Here is a 21810-nt window from a genome sequence, read left to right as displayed (position 1 = left end):
TATACTGTATGAAAACAAAAAGATAATTAAATTCAACAGTGCTGTCGAATATCGATACAGTATCATGAAGAAAATATTGCGATATATCGACCCAACCGATATTTTCAATCACTCCTAGTTGTTCCTCACCCAATCTTTCCTTAGCAATTTACCTGACATTTACATACTTCCACATCGCTCTTTACTTCAGGTAGCAGACGGGGTTAACATGCGAAGATGAGAGTGCAGGCAGGGTAGATCAGGTTTAGGCAAATATCAGGGGTGATCTTTAACAGAAGAAAAGCAGGTAGATCATATCCTTAAGAGTAAGAAGTCATTTGAAGATGCCCAGGTTTTCGTTAAGGACCGTTTTTTTTTAATTCCGCACGTACGGAACCGTTTTGTGTAAAGCTAACATTCATATTCATGTGACATATTTAAGTTGTGTATTTATAGTATCGGGGGAAATTCGAAAATATATTTGACCATCAAGTACACACAAGTTAGCTTGATGTTTTCCTAGTTTTGAACCTTTTATTTTTGGTCACGTAACACAGGAAAGTGGTGTTATCCGGAAGGGGTTGAAACAATTAACTTCAGGATTCCTATTTTTTTGGTAATAGCAAGACGTTTTACTGATTCTTTCACTGTGAAACTGTAGACACGCTTTTTTTTAGTCACCACTGATTCCAAAATGGAATTATATTTTTTATCAAATGTATTCAAGGCTGACATTTTGCAAATCCTCTGACAAGATATTACATTGGTGGTAGTATCTGGTGCGTACAAGATACTTCTGTTGTGTCCCTCTGGAGGATCTGTAGCGTCAAACACATGTTTTCGCCAAACAGTCACCATCAGTATCAACATATATACAGGATACATTTCAATTAATTTATTTGCAGATTGTGTGTCTATAACTCTACAAATTATTTAATATAAATATATCTCATTTTCCCTTTCAGATCTGCGACAAGGAGTGGCATTACTACGTCATTAACGTGGAGTTCCCAGTGGTCACGTTGTACGTGGACGGAGTGACCTACGACCCTTACCTGGTGACCGACGACTGGCCCATTCACCCCTCGGAGATCGACGTGCAACTGACCGTCGGCGCTTGCTGGCAGGGTGAGCATTTTTGTACAGATGAGAAACAGAATCATTTTTAAAAATGGAGGGGGAAAAAATAAACATGATCATTAAAAAGATGTTTTCTTGAAGTTGTCGTCGCTTCAACATGAACATTATTTACCAGTTATTATTACCAAGGGATCCATTATGTGCATGTTTTCTTTGGCCTGGAATGAACAATGTAATTTAAAAAGATCACTTAGTCTGCCTTTGACAAACGACGACGCCTTCTAAGTGGCTGACGTTTGGGCCGTCCTCCAGTGTGAAAGTTGCAAGTAATTGCTGGAAGGGTGAAAGAAATGTCCTTCTCGTCCGCACGCCGAGAGGGTCAGCGATGCTTTGATAACTCGAGACGAGACTTCACGATGGGCGCTAGCTTTGTTGAGGTCACACTCTGTTCCCTCCATTTGAATCGATGAAAACTTTCCGGTTTTATTTAATTGCGTCTTCCTGAACTGGTCATGTGTCCAACCATAAAATAGTCTTATATTCAGATTATACATCTGTGTCAATCACCTTGTAAACACAATTTATTACATGAAAATCTTCTTTTTGACATTTGTTGATCTGATCCTCTCCTTCTTACAAGTCAAGTTGAGGTATTAAACTTGTTTTATCCTCTTAAATGTAGATTAGCTCAGACTTTGCTCCTGGTTTCTCAGCAACATCGTTGAAGCAAAGCCATCGATTATCTATCCAGCGGCCCTTATTAACATATTTATGAGTTGAATCACCTCGCTTGTCCTTTCTTTCCAAAAAGAGCGTCAACTCCACTCAATCTCTGATTCTTCCTGACTATTGATTTCTTTAACGTAGCATCGTTTTAGCAACTATTTGTATCTTTTTTAATATCAGGCCGACAAATTACGCTTGTAACTTATCTGTGTTAGTATTTCAGTTAAAACTCCACGGAATCTACCTACACCTACCTTTCATCTGAAGTTTGACACATTTATACTCACATTCTTAGGTTCTTTTTTAATGAAAAGTTGTTTTATAAGTATGTCGGGGGGATCTCACAATGAGGTATTTTTAATTTTTATTAGTTTGAAAGTTGGAAAAAAAATGAAAGACTCATTCAGTGTCATCTGTCCTGTGTTTTTTGTAGTTTTGGTCCAAATTAATGCCAAAAATGTGGATCTATTACATAGTTAAAATATCAGAATATTCACCGTGCTATTTAAAAAAAAAAGTATTGTTCTCGGCATAGTACCTTAAAGTGGTTTATCCACAATTCAAACTTCACTAACCAGTCACCCTCATGTTGACTAAAAGTTGGGAATATTTAGATAAGAGGAATTTTAAGAGTAATCTGTTTCTTTTTAGAGTTTTAGACTCAAATGTTTGTTCATTTTAATGTAGCGACTGGAGCTCAGTTGTCTTTGTTTTCATCTTTGTCCAAAAAAAGACACTTAACCCTTGATTTGTCTCAGGGTCAAGGTGACCCGAAGGCCCAGAAAAAACAATGAGCTTTGATTCCCCTTGACTCAGAGAAAACAGAAGGGATACTACAAACACATTTGTTTTCTGGCTCGGGTCACCATGACCCTGAGATAACACAAAGTTTAAGAAACCACCAAATACCTCCAAACTGCTCGTCTGTAATGTCCATCTTATGTGGAAGCCTCAACAAGATAAGTTAATTGTAAAAATCCAAGTTTGTTTGTTTTTTTAATCATTTTTCAATGAGATATCAAAAAAAAGATGGACGTTACAGACGAGCAGTTTGGATGTATTTGGATGTTTTTGGTTGTCTTTTTGGACGAAGATGAAGACGAAGACAACTGAGCTGCAGTCGCTACATTAAAATGAACAAACATTTTGTCTATTACTCTAAAAAGGAACAGATTAGTTTGAAACGAATCCAAACCCTCATTCGACATGAGGGTGAGTAGAAAATTAGTCAAATTTGTATTCTGGGTGAAATATCACTTTATCCAAAAATCTCCCCTTTTTATCGAGGAAGCAGATAACAGGAAACATTTATCTCTGATTTTTCAGGAAATGTTGTTTATTAGGGAGATGGTGGTACATTTAGGTATACATTTAAGAATCTTTTGAAGGATTCAACAGACTGTTCAGAAAAAAAAACGTTGCCTCATTGAAAAAAATATATAATTTTAATCGAATACAATAAAACACAGCATGAAACCCACTCAAGGACTTTTAGCTTTTTCGTTTTCAATCTGTTCTCTATGTTTAATCATAAAACAAACCAAAAAAAACATTCTAGCTTCTAAAAAAAAATCTTCAGTTGTATTGTTTACTGAGCCTGTCGGCGCTGATGCGGAGCAGGATAATAGAGTTTGTGAACAGATGGCAGCATAAATATCCAGCATTTGTCAGCGTTAAAGTGCGGAGCAGTGATATTTGATAACATTCCATTAAATGCCTTAATGCAATTTCATGGTTCGTAACACTTAACTGGCCAGTCAGCGTTGTTTTATGGAAAAACAAATCCTGTCGCGGCATCTAAAGTGATCACGCTCATCGTATGAAACAGTAAGTTGTTAACAAGATTATACCGTCATTGATTTACACGTCCGTTGTTAGTCGTATTAGAGTTTTAACATGTACAGGTTCGGTTGTTTCTACTTCGTGGTAAAATACAAAATACAGGGAAGTATTTTTTAAGAGACTCATGAATATTGTTGAATTTGTTTAGTTTCAGCAATGGCAGCCATGTTTTTGTCCTTGTCAGCATATATTACATGTATATGACGAAATACTGTTGTAGTATTAGGATTGTGTGACACCGCAGGGCTTCTGTAAAAAAAAAAAGTGAAGTTGAGAAAGCAAAAGGATTCAACCACGGCTTAATGTTTTATTTCTTTTTTTATTGTGGAATAAATAGTGAGACGCTAGTTAAAATTAACCAAATATTTACCTGCCAGCCGTATATATGTTTTCTTAAATGAACATTTTGAGTTGCATTAAGAGGAAGAAACTACAAAAAAATGAGAGTATTATTGAGATGATTTTTTTCTTTTGATAAGTTTTGTATAGAAACGTTGGATTGTGTTTAATAAAAATGGAAGAAAATGTAAATTTATTCATGAGAAATGGACGTACACATAAAGAGACAATCTGAATGTTATTTGTATTTGATTGTATAGTGTGTTCTTAGGAGAAAAATATTCAAAGAAACATGTAAATAACATCCAAAACTAAAGGGAAATGGATATAAAGTGAAGTGACACATAAAATCATTCATACGATTGTCTTTAATACATTAATATTTATTAAAATAACAAAGTTTTATAATAACTACTGTTTATATTTGATGGAAAAGTTCAAAGACCAACATAAGTTATAAAGAGTTGAGGTTTGATGAGTTTGTAGGTTTATTTTAACTCATTGTTGATGTCCATAATCTTCCTTATCTTTATCTTAAACACTGACATCTTTATAAGTCACCGTATCATCTTCTTAAGTGTGCTCTTAAGAACGCTGTGAAAGTAGGATGTGTTTTCCTAGAGTCGCTCTTAACTTAAGAAGATCTTAGCTGCCTTCTTAGCGACCAAATGCTCTGAGATCAATGGCAGGGAAATATATCTTTGCCACTTAATAATTAAACAACTTGCAATGGGAAAAAAAAACGGTTTTATTCCACACACATTCAATTATATTATATATATATGCATATATGATACAAACATATATGCATATATATATAAGAAACACGCCTCAGAATGTTGCTGCATCCACCTTTATACGCAAATGATGCATTCAAGGAACATCTGAATTTTATAATGAAATGAGAAAACACACTTTTTTTTAATGGTTTTCAATCCAGTAAACCAAGTAAAACCAGAAAAACATCAACAATCCTGTGGCGCAGATCAGGAAACCAGATGGAACTGAACACAGAAGGGGTTACACCTTATAAAATCCTTAAAAGAGCTTCTTTGGTTTGATCTTAAGATTATCCTAAGAAGACACTAAAGAACGCGTCTGGGAAACAAACATAACTTAGCCAAACTCTTCTGAAGAGCCCTCTTACGTGCTTAAAAACAATCAAATCCAGGAAACCCTGCCATTGTTGACTTCCATAATCTGTGTCCCTTATCTTATCTTAAACACTTTACATCTTTATACGTCATAAAGAAGTCTGTATTTGTTAGTCAAATGTATGAAAATTATAAATCATATTAGTTCTTTACCATCTTTTGACAAACTGATAATTCTTTTAATTCATTGATATTGGGTTTTTTTATAGCAAAAAAAGGACGACAACAATGGATGTAAAAGTGGAGTAAAAGTATCAGGATGTTTTGTTCTATGTTAATCTTTGTATCCTTTGTCTTTGTTATTTCTTTGATCTATGTTCTTTATCTTTAAACTTAGATTGTATCATCTTGTTCTTCCTCTTTATTTCTCTTTGTTCCTGTTCTTATTTTATTTTATTTTGATTATTTTTTATGAAAAATTGCTGTATTTGCTGTGGCTAATTGGAAAAAAACAATTTCCCGAAGGAGACGTCCTGAGGGATCAATAAAGTTCTACCCATCCTAACCTATGATGTAACTACATACATCTACAGCTGCACTTATTATACTAACAGCAGAGGAGAGAAGTCAGATCCTGCACTCGCACAAATAGTCCTCCATTTTCCCTTTTTCTTTGTTGCTATTCTCAAATGGGAGTGCTTCGGCACGCCGCTGGGATTAAGTGCAGCTCCTCTCCTCCCCCCGTCTGCCTTGATTCACTCTCTGACCTGGATGAGTGCACTCTGACAAGAGCGTCGCACTCTCCTCGCCTCCATCTTCGCCTCTCATATGCAGCCGCAACACAAACTGTTGTTCACACACTTCATTCAGCCAAACGACTCCGTGAGTCACGACCTTGTCCGAGGTCTTCAGACTCTCCAGACCTAGATATCGTCCGGCGGTCGGCGATAAATGACTCCTTTAATCCCGAAAAGGATAAAACACGTTACCTATGCTGTCTTTGACAAATGCTTGCAACGGCACCGGCGGGACGGTCGGTTAAGACGTTTAGGGCTGTGAGAATGAAGTGAACCCTGATGGTAACAAATGGTGGTTGAGGATAAGGAGGAAGGAGGAGAGAGAGCTGACTCCACACAAAAAAAGATCTGCGGAATAATCAGCGGTTTTATCGCCCATATCATCCGTGGTGTTCCCCCCCTCTCGCTTTTATTCGCTCCCCGGGACGTTAAATGGTCCCTTTGTCTGGACCTTCAATTGATAACATCTGTCAGGGAGGGACTAAGTGGAAAGATGTATTTTCCACGCTAAAAAAATTGCAGTTGAGGAGGCAGTCATGGACCTTGAACCCAAACCCTCACCTCAGAAAAGACGAATAACAGTGTCGTTGGTGCTGATACTCAAGGAAGAAAAGAAGAAAAAAAAAAAATTACACTTCCAGCAGTTATTATGTCCTCAAAACACGACATTGAAATCCCTAAAGTTCCCGCGGATGACTGAGGACGAGAGGATACAGTCGACTCCAGCTGCTTTTAAAGCTGATGTTTGGACATATTTTGGTTTAAAAACAAATTAAAGCAGTTACGACAAGAGGATACAGTCGACTCCAGCTGCTTTTAAAGCTGATGTTTGGACATATTTTGGTTTAAAAACAAATTAAAGCAGTTACGACTGAGGACGAGAGGATACAGTTGACTCCAGCTGCTTTTAAAGCTGATGTTTGGACATATTTTGGTTTCAAAACAAATGAAAGCAGTTACGACTGAGGACGAGAGGATACAGTCGACTCCAGCTGCTTTTAAAGCTGATGTTTGGACATATTTTGGTTTGAAAACAAATGAAAGCAGTTACGACTGAGGACGAGAGGATACAGTTGACTCCAGCTGCTTTTAAAGCTGATGTTTGGACATATTTTGGTTTAAAAACAAATTAAAGCAGTTACGACTGAGGACGAGAGGATACAGTCGACTCCAGCTGCTTTTAAAGCTGATGTTTGGACATATTTTGGTTTCAAAACAAATGAAAGCAGTTACGACTGAGGACGAGAGGATACAGTCGACTCCAGCTGCTTTTAAAGCTGATGTTTGGACATATTTTGGTTTCAAAACAAATAAAAGCATTTATGAGGTCTGTAAATCCTGCAACACTGAAATGTGAGCCATATATCGCAATATCTTTTTCATCATTTTGTATCGATTTCTTTTATTTCATTTTTGGTTTTTAAAAGTTTTTTTCTAATAGGTATCTTATGGTTTACAGATATATAAAGTGGGTTTAAGCTAAAGTAATTATTTTTTATGTACAATTTACTTGCATTTAGTCGTTGTGTATTCATAGCTGCCATCATTACGTCCTCCGACGCTAAAGTAACGATACCATTTGGCAGTGACTGGGGACGAGAGGATACAGTGGACTTCAGCATCTTATAAAGCTGATGTTTGGACGTATATTGGTTTCAAAACAAATGAAAGCAGTTACGACTTTGTCAAGAGTCATGCTCACAGTAAATTCTTCAACACCAGTACGGAAGTACTGGACAATACTACAAATATATCCTTGTTACTACAGTATCAAAATATATCTTCTTGTTGACCTTGTATCATGATACGTATCGTATCACCAGATCCTTTTCAATACACAACTCTAGCAATAACAATAGCATTGGTCATGCATCAAAATCATATTGACCTACTTCAAGAGTAGCTTTGCTGTCTTTAAATGTAGATAATAATTATTTTAAAAAGACAAGTCTTATTCTATCCATCATTCAAATTGAAAAACATACAATTATAATATAAAATATAATCTTGAATTATCTTGTTAGTGAAATAATTAAACTGTTTAAGTAACAAAAGCTTAAGAGTCTGAATGATGCGGCTATTACAGAATAAAAATACTTAATATTTACGCTAGTTTTTTCTTTTGATGGCTTCGCACTTTAACCGTAATAATTCATATTTATCATAATTTCAAATAACAGGAAACATTATTCTCAGATTTAGTTTGATTATTTTGATAGTTTGAAGAAAAGCATTTGGTTGAGAACTGTTGCTTGATTATCAATATTTTAGTTACAAAGATCAGAATCTGTTTATCAGAATGAAGTTTTTTTTCAAGAATCAATGTTAGTCACACCTGGTACTATTTTGTTACATTCTACAATGTCGTACCACATCAGGTTGGCGCAGAGAGGTTTGTTAAATGGAGAAAAAAGTCAATCAAAAACCTTATTGATCTGGATTTTTCTTCATAATAATACGCTTCATTCATTTGTATTTTAATCTGAAAGAGAGACACAAGTATAATGTCAAAGCCGTGAGTGTCCTGACGAAGCAACTCACTTGATATGCAGATGATAAGATGTTATTCGTGGCACTACGTCCTCTCTTGTTTGAGCTGAAATTTGGGGTCACATTAGTTTTTATTTTGTCCAATGATAACGACCAATCATTGACAGGTACCTCAGCCCCCGTGTTAGTGAATTACTTTGTCATAAAATGACCTCCCTACAGACTCCCTAGAGACTAAACAAACTTGAAAATATTTGACGTTTCATCTCAACAGTATGACCTTGTAGCTGACATTCAAACTCTACAGATGAGATTTGATTCTCTCTCTGATACTGCTATCTAAGCACACCCTGTGTATCAAATGCAGCCATTCATTACGTCTTAAACAAGTGCTCATGGTCCGACTTAACTTAAGTTTCAAAGTTCAAATTGGAAGGTCCATCTGAAATTTGAAAATCCTGTAGCTAATTCTCGAGGCGACGCGAGGCTTAAGAGGGATCAAAGCGATGCTGAGATAAATTAGAGCTGCTGAAGAGCTGCTTTCTCAGGCTAACTATCGCTGGGGTCGACTCAATCGCCTGTGATGGGACGCGCTCGGCTCTCCTGCATGCAAACAAGGGCGTCCGCCAGGTTGTGGGTTCTTATCCAATTCACCTGATAATGAAGCCATTTGGAAGGCAGAGCATGAGGTTGAAGAATTTGGCTCCGAGCTGAGGGATGAAGACGCAGTTTAGCTGGTTTAATTTTTGAAGTTTGAGTTGAAATTGTTTATATATTTAACTAAAATCCAGGTTATTAAAAGAAAGTGACATCAACATTTTTAAAATATACTTTTAAAGATAGTCCTTCTTTACATTGAAGACAGTCAGTTTTGAAACAAATAATTTTGTCAGCATTTGATCTTTCATTTTAGTTATTTAAGGCCCAAATACGAACTTTTTTTCCCCCTGTTTACTCTGTACTGCCCCATGTATTCTAGCAAAAATCAATAATTTATCTCCTCTTATTTATTTATAACTTCCAGACAAGTATAAACCTGGATGGAAATAGTAGAATAATTGTTTTAAGGTATCTATTAAAAAGATACATTAAATCAACAACACAAAATTTAAAAAAATAGTTGAATTCCTAGACGACTGAAAATACACACAAAAAAACTTCTAGACTATCAGTTCTTTGTTCCAAATAGGAATATTCTTGCAAACTCCTGAAAAACTGATTTTGTGATTTTTCTTTGGTTTGTTAATTAAGTTAAGTTTTCTACTCACAAATATCCTCTTAGTAAAAATTAACATGAGAAATAATCCAGTTCAACCACCTGAAATTACTACTAGATATTTAACAATATTATTATTATTATTATATTGCGTTAAAGCCTCGATATGAAAGATATAAAATATTGTTTCTGTCGCCCCCTAGTGTCGGAAGTGAAGGCACCAACTTTGAATTTAATTAATTTTTGTTTGCCGTACATAGAAAATCTGGATGTTGCAACATGATTTCTACTTGAGTATTGAGGAGGAAAATGTTACTGCTTGTAGGTGGAGAGGTGACCAAGCCACGCTTCACTCAGTACTTCAGGGGAAGTCTGTCCGGACTGACCATTCGACCCGGGAAGATCGAGAGTCAGAAAGTCATTTCCTGCTTACAGGCCTGCAAGGAAGGACTGGACATCAACTCCCTTGAGAGCATGGATAAGAACATCAAGGTACACACACACATGCACTCACCTACACACACACCTACACACACACAATAGAAAGCCAGCATATAAATCTAAAAACTTTTTATGACCTCATTTTTTGCATGAATTGTTTTTTAAATACATCACCTAAGTAATAGAAGAATTAGTAGAATAATTAGTAGTATTAGTAGTAGAAGTAGTATAATTAGTCGTAGAACTAGTAGAAGAACTAGTAGAATTAATATTGGAATTCATAGTAGAAGTATAAGAAGTAATAGAAGTAGTAGAATAATTAATAGTATTAGAAGAAGTAGAAGAAGAATTAGTAGTAGAATTCGTAGTAGTAGAATAAGTAGTAGTAGAAGTAGAATAAGTACTAATAGAAGTAGAATACATAGTAGTTGTAGAAGTAAAATAAGTCGTAGTAGAAGTAGAATAAGTAGTAGTAGTAGAAGTAGAATAAGTAGTAGTTGTAGAATTAAAATAAGTAGTAGTAGAAGTAGAATAAGTAGTAGTAGTAGAAGTAGAATAAGTAGTAGTAGTAGAAGTAGAATAAGTAGTAGTTGTAGAAGTAAAATAAGTAGTAGTAGAAGTAGAATAAGTAGTAGTAGTAGAAGAAGAATAAGTATTAGTAGAATAAGTTGTAGTTATAGAAGTAAAATAAGTAGTAGTAAAAGTAGAATAAGTAGTAGTAGTAGAAGTAGAATATGTAGTAGTTGTAGAAGTAAAATAAGTGGTAGTAGAAGTATAATAAGTAGTAGTAGAAAAGTGCAACATTTGAAATAGTAAATAAAACCATTCGATATTCTAATGTCACTGATGTACATTGATAATAAATCACATTATTTATAATTTATTTATTGATGTCAAGATGGTATGTTTTCCATGTGAGCAGGAAAATGTATTGAAATAAACTATTAAAAAAAAAAGTACTTCAATTCAGAATTTAAAAATGAAAAAACACATTTCAATTCATGTTTTATAAACTGTTGCCTCCTGGTCCGACACTTGTTCAAGTCGTGCTGCAGGAAGAGAGAGTTCAGGTGAAGTACAGGCTCCACAATCACAGAGTGACAGAAGCGAAGAGGAAAATGACAGAGTGCGACTCACCGGGCGAGGGTCCGCTCACCCTGCTCCTCGGGGGGGAAACACCCGACACTCACGGGGTCCATCATTAGCCGCTTCTCAAGGAAGATGAGTTCCACGTCGCTTCCATCCGACAGTCGCACACTTGTGGCTCTCCAGCGGGTCATGACTTCCATTAAAAAAGGAGCAGAAAGTGTGTTGCTCAGGTGATCCATCAATGTTGTTCTCCAGTCACGGAACCGACATTGTGTCCACTTTGATGAATGGTTGAATTACAAAGAAATAATAAAAACTCACCACGGCTGATGATCGCAGCTGAGGATGAAGTTTAAAAAAATATGTTTTTCTTCTCACATTTCTGTGAACAATAAAACATTTATTTTCCCTCATTTCTATAATGCTTTAATTTCAATATTTAATCACTTGGATTTTCTTTATAATTCCTCTAAATTAAAATGTTTTATTTCCCTACACTAAATCTAAAGTAAGATAACTAAGATAAGTGTTTGAAAAACATATTTTTCCCATTTTCTTATATCCAATTTTGATGGAATTTAAATCGTATATAATTCATTCTAAGTACTAATATGTACTGAATCAATGACCTTTAAGCATGTGACAAACCCATAATCCACCGAGATTCACCCTCTTCTCTCCTGCTCTTTTCATTTAGTTAGTCATTTTCTAATTATTCTATAATTACATTATGATATTTGTAATAGAGTTCAAGAAAGAAACTCAAGTAACTGTAAATTTTGATTTTAAATTATTGTTGTCAAAGTTGGCTCTTGAAAGAGGGTAGGATTTATTTTCGGTGGAACACATTTTAATTTAATTTAATTTAATTTAATTTAATTTAATTTAATTTAATTTAATTTATATTGTTTTTATTATATTTATTATATTGTATTGCATATATATTTTTATATTTATTATTATTATTACTTAATACGATTTATTATTGTTTTTTGTATATATATTTTAATATTATATTATTAATATTATTACGTAATTAGATTTATTATATTGTATTGTATATATGTTATTAATATTATTATTTAATTAGATGTATTATATTTTATTATTATTATTATTTAATTAGACGTATTTTATTTTATTGTATATATTTTCTTATTATTTTATTTAGTTATTTTCTTACTACTCATACTATATAATACAACTCTCATAAAAAGTATGTTTTTATATTATTATTTATTTGTGAACTAATACTTTTTTATCTATAAAAGGAAATCAGTTTATTTAATATAAAGTGAAATGACATCTTTACTCTCATGTATTTGTTATTTTATTTCTTTAGAAACATCTGTTTACTCGACTAATTGATTCAATATTCAATAAAATACTGAATTAATAAAAAATATTCTACAGCCGTAATCGATAGTTTATAATATATACGTCAATATTTACCACAAGAAAAAATCGGAGATAAAGAAAAATGAACAAATGCAATCTAATCAAAAAGGGAAAAAACAATATATTTGTAATATAAAGATTTAAAGGGGACTGGAAAAATAAATCAAAGTAATGAGATGTTGCAATAAAATCTCACCAGATGTTGCATTTTCATCAGAAACTATGAACTAATTCATGATTTCAAAGGAGTAAATAATAAATATATTTTGTAAATATACAAGAGATGAAGAGGAGAATGTATTTTCTAACCTATCATAATAATTGTTCTTCCTTCTCTCTATTAAAACCGTCAACAGAGGCCCGTTATGAATACTAAAAGGTCCAAACGCAGCCCACGGGCAGCACCAGAACCACAAGTTCTGGTTCAGAGCAGCAGCAGGGAACCCTTAGATTTTTCCTACTGTAAGCATTTTAACATCTTTAGCTTCAGTGATTCTTCTTGTAAACACACCATGAAAATTCATCATCACAAGAGCCAACTATCTTTGTTTATAGAGGCGATAAAAGCGAGAATATGAGCTGCTGGGACCCTCGTTTATTTGCAATGAGTTCACGTTTATCTGCAGCTTTTATTTTTGGTTCTGAATCAACAATCGCGGCAACACTCGAGACGAGAACAATATCAAGGCTGTTAACTTGACTGAAACTAGGTTTCAACTTTTAATATCTTTGCTTAAATGAGCCTGAATTTGTCGTTAGTTTTTGAAAAAACGATATAAATAAAAGGATCTAAGATAACATAAAAAGCCCATTTCTTTATGAGTTTAAAGAAAAATATAGAGTTAGAATAAAAAAAACATCAATGAGTGAATGTATCCGCAAGAGAATAGAATATTCATGAAATACTGCAGTAAAACTGGTAAAAATAGTTTAAAAAATGTAAAGTTTCAAGCAATAAGATACGTTTCTAAATAATCTGTCACTGTGCTTGAATTTAATTTAATTTATTTTAATTTAATTTAATTATAATGTAATTATATACATTTTTAATTATATTTATTATATTTTATTGAATATATATTTTTTATATTTAAAGCTATTATTATTATTACTTAATAAGATTTATTATATTGTATTGAATATATTTCATTATTATAACTATTTCATTAGGTTTATTATATTTTATTGCATATATATTTCTATATTTTATTATTATTATTATTTAATTCGATTTATTATATTTTATTGTAAATATTTTCTTACTACTCATACTATATAATGCAACTTTCATAAAAAAACTAATGCTTGAATTTAATTTTTCTTTTTAAATTTTTTGACTTTTTTGAATAGATATTTGACCACATTTAAACCTGATACACGATCAAACTAAGAACAAAGAAGGTAACATTTGATCATACATGAAAAGAGTTATTTTTGCTTCCGTCCACAGTTTCACTTCAACCCAGCTCAGTCCATCCTCGTCATGGCCGGAGAAGATCTGGAGAAGATGAACGAAGCCGTGAGAAAAGTGTCGTACATCAACTCTCGGCAGTTTCCGACGGCGGGCGTTCGACACCTGCGTATCTCCACCACCGTCCAGTACGTGAAGCGTCTTATCGTCAACCCGCTTTATTGTTTTGTGCTTATTGTTGAACCAGGTATTTATACGTATATTTGACGATAAATCAGAAACAAATAGTTACATTTACGTACAACTCTTCTCTAAAGCGGTAGAAATGACAACACGTAAAAATATATATCTATGAATATACTTCTTGAAAACGAATATTATGAGTCAGTTTATTTTAATTAATAGTTTTAGAGGTTATTTTAGAAACGTCATCAAAAATAGATTATATGTTTTATTTATAAGTATTCCATTAAGTATGGTTGAATGGATGGATGGATGGATGGACGGACGGACGGACGGACGGATGGATGGATGGGTGGATAGATTGATGGTTGGATAGATTGATGGGTGGATGGATGGACGGACGGACGGATGGACGGACGGACGGACGGACGGACGGACGGATGGATGGATGGATGGATGGATGGATGGATGGATGGATGGATGGATGGATGGATGGATGGATGGATGGATGGATGGATGGATGGATGGATGGATGGATGGATGGATGGATGGATGGATGGATGGATGGATGGATGGATGGATGGATGGATGGATGGATGGATGGATGGATGGATGGATGGATGGATGGATGGATGGATGGATGGATGGATGGATGGATGGATGGATGGATGGATGGATGGATGGATGGATGGATGGATGGATGGATGGATGGATGGATGGATGGATGGATGGATGGATGGATGGATTGATGGTTGGATGGATGGATGGATGGATGGATGGATGGATGGATGGATGGATGGATGGATGGATGGATGGATGGATGGATGGATGGATGGATGGATGGATGGATGGATGGATGGATGGATGGATGGATGGATGGATGGATGGATGGATGGATGGATGGATGGATGGATGGATGGATGGATGGATGGATGGATGGATGGATGGATGGATGGATGGATGGATGGATGGATGGATTCTTAATCCTACTTGAGATACATCTTATTTTGAACTATTCCATTGTAATCTTTAATACACAATCCTTGTTTAACATGTATTATATATTGTTTTTATTTGTTAATTTCATTTTTTTTAATTGTTTTTCTGAGTTTTTCACTTCAAGCATCCAACCTTTTCTCGGCCTGTGCAACTGGCAAGTGTTGCCTTTATTTATCTCACAAAAAAGTACTCTCTTGAGTAACTAGTTACTTTGAAAGTGGTGATTACCTTAAAACTACTGAGATAAGAAAATACTAGTACACTAGTCAAGAGTCGGAGACTAACTTACTTCAGAGAAAATGCCATCTTAAAACTGTAGTACTGGAATTGCGAACCATTGCTCTATCATCACATCACACACATCCATGTCTTTCTTTTCTCCAACTATAAAAAAAATCTTTTGTATTCCCTCAGCAGCTCCTTCCTTCTCACATTTGTCTCCGTGGCTCCGACCTCCTCACTTCCAGTGTGAACAACATCACATCTCGGTGTGACCGACACAAACTTCCTCGTCTCTCACACTCGTCCCAAAACGTCTCACGCTTGTCGCCCGACGGCTCTCGCTGACTCCTGCCCGACGTCGCTTTTCATTTCCATCTAATGCCCTTTGTGATGCGCCGGCGCCACCAGGGGCTAGTTTTTATATTTCCATGTCATGTATTAATTATCCCGACAGAGCTTTGCTTGAGAAGGAGAGCGAGGAGAAACGGGGGGAGAGAGAGTATAGGGATGGTTAAATGGCCTCCGCTTGGCAGGTCACCATTAAAATTCATGATGGTTTTAAATATACGCGGACCCCTGCAGCATCTCCGTGGGGTTCACACTCTACCCCGATGGGTTTGATGCTCGACTACAGACCAGAAAACAACATACACAGCAGAAGTCAGTGTGTGTGTAGTTGTGTGTGTGTGTGTGTGTGCGATAATGCTCTGAGCCATCACAGCAAACACTGCACCAATTATCAAGGAATATATTAGAGACTTTTGTTGCTTAATGACGTGTGATTTAAGTGTTTTCTGACAGACTTTCTTTTCTACAGTACGAGCTGCTGTTGTGTCCGTCAGGAAAATATTATATTTTCTTGTGCAGTTAATATTTTTTTAAGCGACATACAGTCGCACAGGTGTTCTCATCTGGACATTATTAGGCAATATTTCAATTTAATATTAATTTATAAATACGATTTATCTGTTTATTAACAGCACTTTAAGAAACATATGTTTGTTGTCAACATAAGCCTATCATTATTACATCTATACGATACTGGTACTTTTGAACAACAGTATTTATAATGGCCTATACTGTATATACAGTATATATATAAATTCTGGTGTTGTAAATAAAGAAAATAGGTTTGCTTGAGGACGAGAAAGAAAAGGGAAGAAATTAAAGTTTTGTTATATAGAAATGAAAAACAAGAGGTTGGGATAAAGGATTATAAAACAAATAGATAATCCAAAAATAGGGAAAAAAGAACAAAGAAAATTCATTACAATTGCCTAAAGGAGCTGGAAATGAATTTCCAGTTGTATTCGTTTTTTTCTAGGTCTTCCTGCTCCTTACAATTCCTAAAAGGAGATGAAATTTTGCAAATTTACTTACTATGTACATACTTACCATGTATTAAATTGGATTTAAATTCATCAAAATTGGACATTCATTTTAATGGGGGTCTTCTGACCCCTTGTGCCCCCTTTCTCTTGACTTGATATAGTTAACCTCCATTGAAAAACCTTTTAAAGAAATTCTTGTATGTCTGAACAGAAGGAGCTGCCTGCCTTGTGCCCCCTTTCCCTCGACCTGATGGTGTTGCCCCCCCCCTCTAAAACCTTCATGAATATGTCAGTAGTATTCATGATCATTTTCAAGCAATTACTATATCATTTAATCAAAATTCAACAGATTTCATGGGGGCCTTCTGTCCCCCGTTTGGCCCCTTTCAATTAACAAAAATAGAAATTCTTTATTTGCCACTTACTAAATATTTAATGCACATGGTATAAATTAAGCGGAAATTGGCAGAATTTCATTTTCTATGGGGGTTTTCTGTCCCTCTTGTGCCCCCTTTCCCTCGACCTGATGGTGTTGCCCTCTCCTCTAAAACCTTCATGAAGATGTCAGTAGTATTCATGATAATTGTCAAGCTATTACTATATAACTTCATCGAAATTGGATGAGTTCATGGGGGCCTGTGTCCCCTTTCCCTTGCCTTGATGTAGTTAACCTCCATTCAAAAACCTTTTACTGAGAGGTCAGTTGTCTACAAGATAATTTTCAAAAAATGACTGTATGTCTTCATCAAAATTAAAACGATTTTATGAGGGTCATCCGCCCCCCTTTACGCCACCTTACAATGAACAGAAGGAGCTGAAATTGTGTGTATCTCCGGTACTTAATATTTAATACATAAGTTTTACATTTACTTGGAAGTATTTGATTGTTCATCGGGGCATTCGGCCCCCTACAGCCCCCTTGACCTGATGGTGCCATGGTATAAATTCAATGTAAATTGCAAGTGTGTCATTTTTCATGGGGGTCTTCTGCCCCCCTTGTGCCTGATAGTGTTGCCCTCCCCTTTAAAAACTTCACTGAGATGTCTGTAGTATTCGTGATCATTTTCAAACATTTACCTTATAACCATATTGTAATTGGACGAGTTCATGGGGGTCTTCCGCCCCCCCTTAAAACCACCTCACAATTAACAAAAGGAACTGAAATTCTAAAAAAATCTTCTTTTCTGAGTATGTGATACATATGGTTTAACTTGAATGAAAATTGGATATATTTTACTTTTTTAAGGGGGGTCTTGTGTCCCCCTTTTCGCCCCCTTACAATTAACAAAAAGAGCTAAAATTCTGGATATCTCTCTTACTTAGTATTTAATACAAAAGGTATAAATTTAGTGGAAATTGTCCACTAGTGGGAAAAAACGTATTTGCATTTTCATGGGGGCGTTGTGAACGACGGTGCCCCCCTGTCCTCTGTGTGACGTCCAAATCAAAAACACCCAGCAGAGTCAGTTGCTTCAGTTACAGTGTGAACTGCTGTAGACAATATCACGTCCCAGAAATAAACAACCGGGATAATTAATTCCTCTAAATGAGTTTTGTGTTGACACCTAATAACTGCAATTACTGCGAGCTGCAGGAGAATAAAAGTAACCAGTTGGGTTCGGAGCAGACCTCGGAGGCTCCCCTGTCATATTTCTTTATAATTACGTTGGACCGCTTCCCGTTTCTTTTTCTTTCTCTCTTTTTTTGCCTTTATCTTCTCCGGCGCGACAGCCCGACTCTGCATGGCTGACTTTGTATCTCCCACAGCTCACAACAATGGCTCAGCAACCAAATGGGCAACAAACACACACATCGGCGGCCATCGCCTCCAGGAAGACAAAACCAAAGTGACCGGGAACTTGTGTTTGTCTCGAATGAAGCCTTTGCTATGAAGCGTTTGAGGAGAAAAAAAAAAAAAAGAAAACGATGCCGTCAAAGCTTTGAATTCTCTTTAGGACGTGTCGAACTCAGATCTGGCAACAGGAAAAACAGGAGCTAGAAATCTAAGTAGATGAACGTTTATTGTGACTTATAAAGATGCCAATGTTTAAGATAAGATAAGAAAGAGAGAATTTGCATGACAACAATTATACCGCAAATTCCAATAAAGAAAAAATAATGTTTAAAATAAAGGAATTTGATGAAAGTGTTTCGAAAAGGACAACATTAATAGTAATAATTAGGGTCGATTGAGTCTCCAAAAATGAAAGACTTCCTGTTACAGTTTGTACATAAACTCAATATAAAATGTGTTGGACAGTTAAAGGATTTTGGCCCCTTGTGCGATTGAGTTTAAAATCCCTTGTTTAGTAAAAGGTTCGGACATTTAAAGTGATCTATTCTTAGTCAAGATGTAAAATAAGAAAAGAGGCACCATCATTTTTTAAATACATTTATGAACACTAATCTCACGATACAATATATTCAGCTTAGGATACGATATAGGATATATTTCGATACACTTTTACAATTTAAAATTTCAGAGGACCCTGAATTTTAGCCACATCTTGTGATGACTCCAATTTTTTTTTTTGTTGAATTAATAGACCTGAAAATCAATATATCGTCTTTAAAAGCTGATGGAGTCGACGACTGTATCCTCTCGTCCTCAGTCATCGCCTGGATCGCAAAGGATTTCATTGTTTCTTCGGCTACCAAGGACTTAATGGCAAAGAAGCTCTGTGAATACTTGCATGTTTATTGTAAATAAAACATTTGTTTATTTATTGAAAAATAAACCAAAATATAACTTAGATTATAAAATTAAAAATAGCATAAAAAACACCAAAAAATCGACACAGCATTGTTAAATGTTATGTAATATAGTAAAAAGTTAGGTAAATCTATTTATATCTGTGAATCCATTTTTCTCCTCACAACCCGAATGAAACCGCTTTTTCCGTGTATGCGTTGTTTTTATTTTTTTCGCTGAAAAACAACAAAGGAGAAAAATAAGTCTGATTGATTATTCACAGGAAATGGCCTCTTTTCACTCCAGCTCTTGATATTCAAGTCGGAGAAAAGGTCAAGATGAGTTTGTGTTGCAACCGTTCACGACGATGAACCGCTTTTGCATTTGTTTTCTTGTAAATAAAAGACGTTTATAAAAGAGGAGACGCACAGTGTGAGTCAGAGAGAGTTCAACAAGATAGATGGTTCTTCCTCTTTTAAAAGTTACTTGACTCTCTAAGGTTTGTTCTTTTTCTTTTTTTTTGTTGCGCCTGATCTGTCCTACTTAGATTATCCAAAATAACTCTTTTATAGCTGCACAGATTTTCCCAAAGGTTTTCAAAGTCTAACTTTTTTGTGAGATATATGAGAGGTGAGTGTGTAGCCATAAATTATAATTAGGATATTATAACCGTATAATTACACTGACTGGAAACGAGACAATTCTTAATAATGTGTGTGACCTTAATTTTAATCTTATTCCAAACCGTCGACAAAGTTTCTTGAGAAGGTAAAGAGGGCACAAGAGATTTTAACGATATTTAAAGAGATTTCAACCATATTTATGACAAACTGTACGTAAGTAAGGGAGATTTTAAAAAATTCAAACTTCTTTGGTTAATTACAAGTGGGCACAAGGGGGGGGGGGGGGCAGAAGACTCAATGAAAATTAAATGATGTCCAATTTCAATGGATTTATCCTATGAAAGATGATTTACATAATTTCAGCTCCGGTTTGCAATTGTAAGGGGGCACAAAGGGGGACAAAAGACCCCATAAAAATTCAAGTACCTACAATTTCTAACGATAAGTCATTCTAAGTGAGAGATATTTCCAGAATTTAAGCTCCTTTGGCCAATTGTAAGGGGACCCACCAGTTAAAATTCCAAAGAGTTTATACTTTAAAAAATGATATACATAATTTAATCAAATGTATGCAATTGTAAGAGGGGAAAAGGGGGGCAGGAGACCCCATAGAAGTTTAAACAGATCAAATTCCAATTGAATGTATACCATTAAAGATGACTAACTATTATTATTTCTGTTTCTTCTTGCAATTGTAAGGGGGCACAAAGGGGGGCAGAAGACCCCATAGAAATTCAAATATGAATCATTAAAACATACTTTACTAAATAAGAGAGATTTCCGGAATTTCAGCTGCTTTGGCCAATTGTAAGGGGGCACAAAGGGGGCAGAAGACCCCCCATGAAACATTGAAATAGGTCAAATTTCAATGGAATTTATACCATTAAAGATTATTTAAGTTGTTTCAGCTCATTTTACAATGGTAAAACTCATTACCTACCTGGACCTACTCGCTTCTATCCCCCTCTCATTGGTTTTTTGATTTTATTGTTTTCAAACGTATTCTTTAAACCTCAGCAATGCGATACCTTTAAGCCAGGAAGACACTAGGTGGTGCTGTAGCTCCCCCTATAACAGCCATAGCACCCGTCCAGCATGCCACAGTAATGCCATTGATTTTTAAATCTATATATTTTATAATATTTAGATTTAAATGTCATGTTTGAATTGCATTTTTCATGAATTTCAATAAATGTGAAAATATTTCTCATGTAGAATACTATTATGTATGGTTTTAGTCGAGAAGTATATTGGGGGTGTGGTATACCGAGGGTGGTCCTATACGACCCACATCTCTGTATCGGCTACTACTTTAAGCTTTTTTAATGATAACCATCCCTTAGCAAAACATGCTCTATTTACATTTAACTCAGAATAAGATCAATAAACCCACCAATGATGCAGAATAACTAACAGGAGGTTACTCGGTCAGCCAAAAACTTTTCCAAGGTGGGCAGAGAAATTGTGCTGGAGGAGATGTTGCGGCATCTTCTGCAGCCAAGAACCAGTGGATAGGATAGAAAACAAATGCCAGCAGCAGCCGACCTTGAGAGAAGTCAAAGAGCCGTAACACAAACCTCTGTCTCGGCGTCTGGTTGCTCCGACCAAAGAGCCTCGTTCTGTGAGAGGCTGCTGTTTCAGATAAAAAAGCGGTTTCACAAACGAAATAAACTTTTGCAACACTTTTGCGACTACAATCATGTAGAATAAACTAGAAGGTTTATTCTACATGATTGTATTTTGTTCTCCTAGTGTACTTTGTAATCTTCAGAATTGTTTTCGGCAACACTGTGCTACTTTAAAGAGGTATCATGATACCGTGTCCTCATTTTCAAAGGCCCCACGGTGGCTCTCTCTG

General features: G+C 35.3%; 1 protein-coding gene across 1 annotated transcript in view; it reads left to right on the top strand.

Annotated features, from left to right (window-relative positions):
* LOC148075025 (calsyntenin-2-like) overlaps positions 1 to 21810 on the top strand; it is a 308567-nt gene that overhangs the window by 266946 nt on the left and 19811 nt on the right. Inside the window, exons 9-11 of the mRNA XM_087795355.1 lie at positions 945 to 1107; positions 9889 to 10055; positions 13942 to 14090. Of these exons, the coding sequence (XP_087651481.1) occupies positions 945 to 1107; positions 9889 to 10055; positions 13942 to 14090 (479 nt within the window). The remainder of the gene's footprint in view (positions 1 to 944; positions 1108 to 9888; positions 10056 to 13941; positions 14091 to 21810) is intronic.

The sequence above is a fragment of the Callionymus lyra genome, chromosome 7, assembly GCF_982586985.1.
Source record: "Callionymus lyra chromosome 7, fCalLyr1.hap1.1, whole genome shotgun sequence".
NCBI classification, from domain to species: domain Eukaryota; kingdom Metazoa; phylum Chordata; class Actinopteri; order Syngnathiformes; family Callionymidae; genus Callionymus; species Callionymus lyra.
Note: the sequence above shows the minus strand (reverse complement) of the source record. Positions and strands in the feature narration are given on the sequence as shown.